The sequence below is a fragment of the Pimephales promelas genome, chromosome 19, assembly GCF_988280905.1.
Source record: "Pimephales promelas chromosome 19, fPimPro1.hap1.1, whole genome shotgun sequence".
Lineage (NCBI taxonomy): Eukaryota > Metazoa > Chordata > Actinopteri > Cypriniformes > Leuciscidae > Pimephales > Pimephales promelas.
In genome coordinates, this window is record NC_142787.1 from 23,962,591 (window position 1) to 23,972,598 (window position 10,008).

The window sequence follows — 10,008 nt, forward strand, 5'->3', positions numbered from 1 at the left end:
CCTAAAACAACACAGGGCTTTCTTATTGTTTCCAATCAAATGAACAATTTTATTAATAAGGCAACATAAATATTTCATTCCAGATGACATGCTACCTTATTATTACTATAAGTACACGAAGACAATACCTCATTCAAGTACTTGATGTTTTTACCTGAAATATTTCTAGAGTGAAAAAGGTCAAATTCAGAGATTCGTCACAAGTGTACAATGCAGGGTATGAAAACATGATCATCTCACAAGTTTTTGTGGCTTCCATTAAAAAACATTCAGAAAACAAAGCAATCAAAAACAGTTCACACACGCCACCTTATGAAGGTGCCGACAAAGCATTGAAACCATTGTGGAAGTCACATCACTGAAGAATTCCCACTTCATTGCTTCAGTTCTGATCTGTATTCGGTGTAAATCGTGTCATGAAAATTGTCATGTTGGGAGAGCTCCTCACTGGACTGTTTTTGCTCTATACTGTTGTTTACACAATTTAAATGTATTTTTAAAGGTGCAATCCTGTGTCTACACACATACTGTGTGACACACATACTGTAACTGGCTGTTACTAATGATGCCGTTAAAATATTTCAAAAAAGTAAAAGCACTTTTCGAGTCCTTTTGTGATTTGCTTGAATTTTCCAATGCAAGGCTTATCCAAAGGTCTCAAGAATGTTGAAACACATGCAGACCTCTAAACAGTGATATTACAGAATTTGACATTTTAATATGTGCATTACCATTCAAAAGTTTAGGGTTTGGGTCAGTAAGATTTTTAAAATTTGAATGCTCATGCTCGCAGGGCTGCATTTATTTGATCATACAGTATTTGAAAAATGGTACGAACAGAAAGATAGTGTAATATTATTACAATTTAAAATGACTGTTTGAATTTATTTGAAAATGTAATTAAAAGTTTAATTTTCAGCAGCGAAACCTTTAGAAATCAGCATAATTTAAATATATATTTCATTAAAAAAAAAAAATGTTTCTTTACTGACCCCAAACTTTAGGCCAGTAGTGTATATGAGTCTAAAACATGCACTTGACTTGCTATTATTTAAAACTGTCAGTTAGGTCAGCTAAAATAACAGGTGGAAATGCATTTAATGAATTTCTTTTGCACCCACTGTGTCAGATAACTTGATTAGGTCAATTTGATGCAGTATAAAGTGCTGTATTTGAGAAGTTATCAGTGACAGTGACTCTCAACGTTTCTCTCACGTTTGTTCTGATAGGTCATGGAGAGCAAAACAAATTGACCTCAGGCCCTGTTTATACGTTCCCGATTCCAGGTGAAAACGTAGAAATATTTTTTCGGATGTGTCTTTTGTTTACACGGTGACGCCGTCTTTGGGGCTTGAAAACGGAAAAAAGTGAAACCACCCTCCAGAGTTAAAATCTTAAAAACTCCAGAGGGGAAGTGACGTTCCCGTCTAAATGGCAAAAACGCAATTCTGCTCTCGTCACAGGCCATGTGCCAGTACAGGAAAATAACGACCAACATGTCAGCTTATTTTCATACGTCGGACCTTCAAGTTGCCCTAGCAGCTCTGATTACAACGCATTCTCACCACAAGGCGTCACCTTTGACCATGCTTCAATATTTGACGCTTTAGGCGCCCCTTAGCGTCAGTTACATGACGCGACCCTACGGCATCATCTAACTGACGCTAAACGAAAGCATCAGTTAGATGACGCGGGTAGGTTTAGGTCTGGGGTGGGGGTAGGGTTACACGCGATCCTAGGGCGTCATCTAACTGACGCTAAAGGGCGCCTAAAGCGTCAGATATTGAAGCATGGTCAAAATGCTTCCCAAGGTGTCAGTTAGGTGCCTTGGAGGTGAGAATGGGCTGCTGATTAACATACAAGAGTCTTTTCTGCAGTTGTACGAAATATTCTCACATAGTATTACTGATCAGAGAAGGCGCATTGAAGGTTGTACGCAGGCGCGCGGACTTGGTGTTGTTGTGTGGCAGTGCTCCACATCGCCACCTAGCCGCCTGGAGAGCATACTACATCAGAAATTTACACACTTTTGCGTCACCATATACACGCAGATTTCCCAACCATTACGCTCGTCTAGACGCAGAATAAAAAGTGAAAACGCAACGGCACTTTTGCGTTTTCTCTTCAGATTGTTTCCGTGTAAACAAAGCCTAAGACGTGTTCAAATTTTTTTTACATGTTACTAATTTGTTTACTGTGCCACAATAATGCAGTTCATTGTAATAATATGTTGAATACAACATTTTATAGAAATGTTTGATTTACAATATTTTCCTGTGTTGGGTTGCCATTTGATGTCCTACAAAAAAATGTAGGTAGAAACAAGTTGAGAACCACTGCTCTATAGGTTGTTTAATTCACAGTTTTTAGGGCAATTCAGGCCACGTAAATGGACTCACTCAGAGTTAACTCTCAGAGCAATCTAGTGATGCCATAAACAGTTTAAGCACAAGTACATGGATTATATGATGTGCTCACCCAATGAAAGTCACTAGATGAATGCTCAGTGTTCTCCTCTGAGCCTTTCCTTAAAAAGCACATTGCTCAGGCCTACAGTAAGTCTTGCCAGCAGTTTCTTAGTCTCCTGAACCCCTAATAGCATTAGAAGATCAATGTTCAGCTGAGGACAGCTCCGATGCAAAGCTTTGTATCTCCGCTGGATCACCGTGATTGGGCAAATGTCAGAGTTCTCATGTGAACTTTCGGTCGAGGGAATTGCACCATTGCCGTGGGAAGCTACATCTGATCCTCAAGAGCTAGACCTCCAAAGTCAATTTTCATTTTCAAGAGGGGAATTTTCTTCATTGTCCTTTCGATGGAGTAAACTCAGCCCTTGCCTTGACTTGTTTCTGTCGCCCCATTGAAAATAATAACCAGGACTGGAGTGAGGTCCATCAGTTTCTTCAGCATTTCCATAATGTCAGGATGTCCTTTTGCTCCTTCAATGAACTCCTCCAGCGTCAGTTCACCTTAACGTTTTGAGTAGAAAGAGTCGTCATAAACTCACTAGAATATATGAATGCATTCTGATGAGGATTTTCATGAATTAACTGGTGCTCACCTTCTCCATGAACATCAATCTTTTCATATATAAGGGTCACAATGTCCTCTGGAGAAATTTCACGATTTCTTGTAATATCTTGTATAGCCTGTTGTAGAAATTTTTTTTAGAAACATCATAGAAAATCTATATACTAGAACATTTTTTTTTTTTTTTTACATCTGAACTGCTGCAGTATTGTGTGAAATAGCCGACCAGCCACCTGAGGTCAGCGGGAACCTGAAATGGCACATAAAACTATTTCCACTCTATGAAGTTTCAGTCTCAGAAACCAAGGTACAGAAACTGCATAAGGAAGACCGTTCTGTAACTGGATTAAATCAGCTCATCTACAGGTTAAGCAGAATGACCCAGGCTTTATGTTAACCCGACCTATCTATCTTTTGAATCAGTTTCTGCAATGACTATTTTGGTCCCTTCACAAAGATTTGATGTGGAAACAAATTTACATGTACAGAATCCAGCGATAAGCAAAGTTCATAATACACACAAAAAAGTAAGCTGTTGAGAATGGGTTATGGTATTTGAAGAATCATTCACTTACTGTAAATATTGTTTCCAACTCATCCTTGTCAATTTTCCCATTGCCATCCTGGTCAAAAAGTTTGAAGTACCACTTGAGTTTCTGGTTAATTTCCCCCTTGAGCATCAAGCTAACAGCAGCGATATATTCCACAAAATCTATGTATCCATCCTAATAAAAAAGGAGAGAGAGGAACAGATATTTTCTTTTCTTTTTTTAATCCTAAAGAGACCATTCAAGCTGTTTTAATATGAACAGTCCCTCTAAGGAGATTCAGGTGAGGTCATCCTGTGCTTTTTAGCTTGCTTTAACCTGTTTTTAATTGGGACCAATGTCGGCTTTGCAACATTGTTGCATTATAAGCTTTTCTCTTCTAAGCTGAAGAGTCAACATTGACATCTCAATGTAAACCAATCGAATGTGTTTGGGAGGATTACACTACAAAATATAGCCTCGATATTTCTTATTATACATCACATATCATATTGCCTGTTATTTTTTTATCGATTGAGATAGTTCCCATAGTCAAAATATAAAATTGACCAACATAAATGGCTTGTATAAACGTTATATTCATACCTGTATTATTATATTCATATATTCATACCTGTATTACTTATATTTCCGCAAATATATTTGGTCCTTAATATATATACGTATGAATGTATATATATATATATATATATATATATACACTGTCCAAATTATACTTTTTTTTTAAATCGCGTTTTGCATTGACTCAAAATGTATGTTAGGAGTGGATTAGAAGTATTTTCTTGAAGTACATTTTGTAATATATTTTGGCAATATTCTTATAAAATTTTTATAATATTTTGATAGTTTATTTTTTAATATTTTCCCTTTTCATTTTAAAACAAAAGTTTTATTTTGTAAACTGTGTTGTACTTCTGTTCTTTTATATATATATATATATATATATATAGAGAGAGAGAGAGAGAGAGAGAGAGTCTGTATAGTTTTTATCATTTTTTAATTTCAGTTTTAATTTTAGTTATTTTAGTACATCAAGATAAATTAAATGAAATTAGAAATGAGAAATGTTGTCTTGACAATAGCTGAAATTTATAATAATTATGTATAATGTATAATAATGTGTGTGTGTGTGTGTGTGTGTGTAGAAAATTGTGGATTAAGTTTTAGTTTGTAATAACCCAGATTTTAACTAAATGAAACTTTTGGGGGAAAAAAAATGAAAAAATATGTTTATAATAAAAAATAAAAAAGAAATAAGAAATAATAAAAAATATGTTTACTTCTATTTTGGCCAGATTTTGTTTCCCTGTATTGTTCAGAAGGCCACATTGACCACAGTAAAGCCCTAAAACATTTTCATGTATAACATTTAACATATAACATTTTCATATATAGCATCCAAATCCGATACACATTTGCCTCTTATTCTGGGGTACTAATACCTGTGCGAATGATAAATGGTTTACCACTAGAGATAACCTCAGTATACCCATCTGATCCCTGGTGCAAAAATCCTTTTGAAATATCAAAGTTCAAACTCTAAATGATAATTATGTAACAAGCATATGAATGACGATCATCAGAAATTACAATGATGATTTTACATGTTAATATGAATATATAAACCAATCTTACCCCATCCATGTCGAAAGTGTAGAACACCTGATCCACATAACTGGTGGCGTCCTCATTCATCCCCTGCAGTCCCAGAATGGACTTGAGCTCAAAAAGCGTGATCAGGCCTGATGGAGACTCCCTCATGAACTTGTTGTACCAGTGGTGCATATCCTCAGCGAGGATGTCATCCAGACTTGGGTGTTTGTTACCCATGGCTATGCCCTGCAGAGGTAGAGAGAGCACCCTCGCCTCGCACACCTTCTAGTCCAGGCAGCCTGTGACTCTGTGATCTCTGCCGACTGGCCTCCGCACTCTCCAGTGTCTGAACCTATTAGATGCAGGTACTAATAAAAAGAGGTGGCACCTGAAAATAACTTCTGCTAATGGGATGATGGCAAGACCGGTCCCTTAAAGAGTAACTGGCTCAGAGAGAAGACTTATGTAACAACCTTCAGCCTCAAGATGAACCATTTGCACGGTCATTTTAGTGCAGAGTGCATTAGAGGCCACATCTCAGTATTGGTCCTGAACGCTTTGAGGTCTAACAGTTAAATCATTCTTATTTTCACTAAATAACAATTCAATTTAAATTAAAACACTAAAAACTATGGTAACACTAAGGTGGCATAGATACATTTTACTTACTCAAATAAGTAATTTTAATACCTACATGTGCTTGCTAAAGAGTTGAGGTAGGGTTAGTTGTAATTATGCATAATTTACTATTACTAGTACACGGCTGACGTCACCTTAAAAAAAGTGTTGCCAAAACTCAAATCAGGCATTTTAGATACAAACCAATTTAGGCATTGCAACATTATAATATATACACTCACCTAAAGGATTATTAGGCACACCTGTTTAACTTCACATTAATGCAATCTAAATCAACCAATCACATGGCAGTTGCTTCAATGCATTTAGGGGTGTGGTCCTGGTCAAGACAATCTCCTGAAATCCAAACTGATGTCAGAATGGGAAAGAAAGGTGACTAAAGCAATTTTTAGCGTGACATGGTTGTTGGTGCCAGACAGGTCGGTCTGAGTATTTCACAATCTGCTCAGTTACTGGGATTTTCTAAAACCATTTCTAGGGTTTACAAAGAATGGTGAGAAAACACATCCAGTATGTGGAAGACGTCTGGGCGAAAATGCCTTGTTGATGCTAGAGGTCAGAGGAGAATGGGCCGACTGATTCAAGCTGATAGAAGAGCAACTTTGACTGCAATAACCACTCGTTACAACCGAGGTATGCAGCAAATCATTTGTGAAGCCACAACACGCACAACCTTGAGGCGGATGGGCTACAATAGCAGAAGACCCCGCCGGGTACCACTCATCTCCACTACAAATAGGAAAAAGAGGCTACAATTGGGAAGAGCTCACCAAAATTCGACAGTTGAAGACTGGAAAAATGTTGCCTGGTCTGATGAGTCTCGATTTCTGTTGAGACATTCAGATGGTAGAGTCAGTATTTGGCGTAAACAGAATGAGAACATGGATCCATCATGCCTTGTTACCACTGTGCAGGCTGGTGGTGGTGGTGTAATGGTGTGGGGAATGTTTTCTTGGCACACTTGAGGCCCTTTAGTGCCAATTGGGCATCGTTTAAATGCCACGGCTTACCTGAGCATTGTTTCTGACCATGTCCATCCCTTTATGGCCACCATTTACCCATCCTCTGATGGCTACTTCCAGCAGGATAACGCACCATGTCACAAAGCTCGAATCATTTCAAATTGGTTTCTTGAACATGACAATGAGTTCACTGTACTAAAATGGCCCCCACAGTCACCAGATCCCAACCAAATAGAGCATCTTTGGGATGTGGTGGAACGGGAGCTTTGTGCCCTGGATGTGCATCCCACAAATTTCCATCAACTGCAAGATGCTGTCCTGTCAATATGGGCCAACATTTCTAAAGAAAGCTTTCAGCACCTTGTTGAATCAATGCCATGTAGAATTAAGGCAGTTCTGAAGGCGAAAGGGGGTCAAACACAGTATTAGTATGGTGTTCTTAATAATCCTTTAGGTGAGTGTAGTATGTAAAATGGATAATCATTTTAAGATTTGCAGATTATTACATTTAACAATGTTATTAAACTATTAGTGTTTTGGATGATTTTTAACTTTGTGTGATGGTTGAAAAGTTAAATAATGTGCAGTTAAATATCAGCCAAAAAACTTCATGATTATATGGTCCAAATCTGCATTCCCAAATTTAATTATTTAATCAGTGATTGCAAGTATATTATTTTGGATTTACTGTTACGTTTTTATGCCTAAATGAATGTGAAAGAAATTATGTATGTAAATAACATGTTTGATTTACATCAATTTAACAAAATAGAGACAATTTAATAAGCAAATTTTGTTGTTTAGTCTGAAACTGAAAGTGTAAAAAAAAAAACAGTTTAGTGAACAATCAGAGAGAACGATTTAATTTTCTGTCAAGACAATGCACTTATAAATATAAGTAAATGTGAGAAGACATGCTTTTTTGGGGCAATTTATATAGGCTAATGGAGTCGGATAACACTTTAGTTGCCAGTCAGATCACTGACTTTTCTCACTTGAAAGTGACGAGGCAGATCCGTGCTCTTCGTTAGGGTCTTAAGGTTGTTTGTATCCACTACAGTAAATGGGATTAAGTGACTATAGCCATTAGCTCAAACGTTCATTGAGGGAATTATAGCCTGAACCTCTCAACTCATTAATTTCCAGCCATTTCCAAACGCCTTCCTGTAATTTAAGATACGTTTCCTATGATGGGATTAGTTGCACTGAGTCTGTTTAACGTCACGTGATAGAATGAAACAAATTAACACTCAAGAACATGTGGATACATACCAAGACCATTATAAGATTTGCACTGAAATGTGATATTCCGGCGAAGAAGACCTCGTGTGCAGCAAGAGGAGTGTTATATATCAGGTTATAAACAGTATTAAAAGTGTTATTATTAATAAATATATGAAATTAAATTATAATACACAACGTGCAATCAGAACAGTACTAGAAAGGCTATATTTCCACCTAAGTGTCACATATCATTTTCTCATCGCAATTGTTAACCTCATTAGTTTTTTTATTGTGTTTTTAATCAGACTTTGCTGTGCCTATATTAGCAATCAGGACAAACCAAGAAGTCTGGCAGTATTTCAGTAAGAGCCTGGTTAGGAAACATGAGTTGATCCACTGTAATCCTTCTTCCCTTGACCTTGAATATCTGATTCTAATCATTAATTAATCTCAGTGCCATTAATGGACAGTAACGAATCCTTTCAGGACCTAAAAGCATAAGGTCTGTGCCATTATGTAACTAAGTATACAAGTCTGTTGTGTTCAGGGTAAATATTAAAACACAAAATGCATGCTGAATGAGAGTGCTGGAGAGATCTATTTAAATGGTATAGGCCTAATCGGTCCCTTACTAGAGCTTCCATGAGGTCAGCACTGATTCCAGAGAGGAGAACAGGTCTGGGAGGTTGAGCTTGTCAATGACCTGATTAAAAGATTTTATAAGAGAAAATTGTTGCTTCTGCAACATTTCAATGCTTCTCAATATTTTTTCACTCGAAGGCTATAGATATTTCTGCTTCTGCTTGTTTTCATTCTTTTTATTGACAGAAACTAGTGGCAATATATTAAAAAATAACTACGTAAAATAATTAAAATTAAACAATACATTACGTAATTCTAGAAGTTTTCACTTAATGTTCTTTAAGGTTTATGATATATATATTTATGACTTTTCCAGTTGTTCATGATTACGGGATAAGGCTTTTATTCTTTAAACAATTTTCTTACTCAAAAATAGCAAGCAATTCTCAGAAATTTCTACCCATTAAATTATTTTACATCTTGACAACAGGAAAAACCGGTAACACTTTATTTCGATGGTCCACTTTAGACATAACTGCAAGTAACTTTGCAACTGCATGCCAACTATAAAGTATTATTACACTGTCTGATTTATATTTGCTATTTTGATGGTCCTCCAACAGACATTCTACTGACTATAAGTGTTGCAAGTACACGTCAACTTACTCTAACTAAGCCTAACCTAAAAATCTACTAATACTCAAGAGTTCACATGTAGCTGCAAAGTTAGTTGAATGTCTTAATGGACTAATGGTGCGTTCACGTGCTATGGAAAATAGGATATTTTCCACTTATCAAATGGTATTTACCAGTGTGTTGCATTCAAGTGGTTTTGTTGTCGTAATGTGGTAAAAAGATGGAGATCCAGACCTGTTATTTAGCTAAAACTATTTTAGGTTGCTTAAGTCATCTGCAACAGCGAGAAATGATTTATCAAAACTCAAAAGGTAAATAATATGCTGTATATTTTCAAGATCATGAATAGCATTCACGACTTCTTAGCATTCACTACTCTCGTGGTGCTCTCCGCCTGAAAAGGTCAAAGGTTATCTCATCTCGGGATCTCGTCCATCAAAATATTCTATGAGTTGCCCAGTGGAAAATACCACATGAGGGGGTGCTCATGTGCATTTTAACAACACTACATTGAACTTTATTTATTATTTCAGATGCCTTTTTAAAATACGGAAAAAATTATATAGCCTAAAATTCAACCCGCCAAAGTGGCTAGTAGGAGTGACTGCGTCACACATATTGGCGCGTGTTTATGTCAAGCCCTGTAAGTACATATTAAATTTCAATATTTGTTTCACAGTAGAACAGTACAGTTTCCATTTTTAATTTCTTCAAGTCTCAAAAAAAAAATCGAAAGATCAATTTTCATATTTTTGAAAGGAATACAGCTGCACAAACACACAACACAAACAGAA

General features: G+C 36.5%; 1 protein-coding gene across 1 annotated transcript; it reads right to left on the reverse strand.

Moving 5' to 3' along the window:
• Positions 1–7,370, reverse strand: guca1d (guanylate cyclase activator 1d). Its single transcript, XM_089123794.1, has 4 exons — positions 5,214–7,370; positions 3,606–3,755; positions 3,062–3,149; positions 1–2,969 (listed from the first exon to the last, which is right to left on the reverse strand). The coding sequence occupies exons 1-4, from the start codon at positions 5,406–5,408 to the stop codon at positions 2,827–2,829; spliced, it is 576 nt and encodes a 191-aa protein (XP_088979920.1). The 5' UTR covers positions 5,409–7,370; the 3' UTR covers positions 1–2,826.
• Between the last annotated feature and the right edge of the window lie 2,638 nt (positions 7,371–10,008).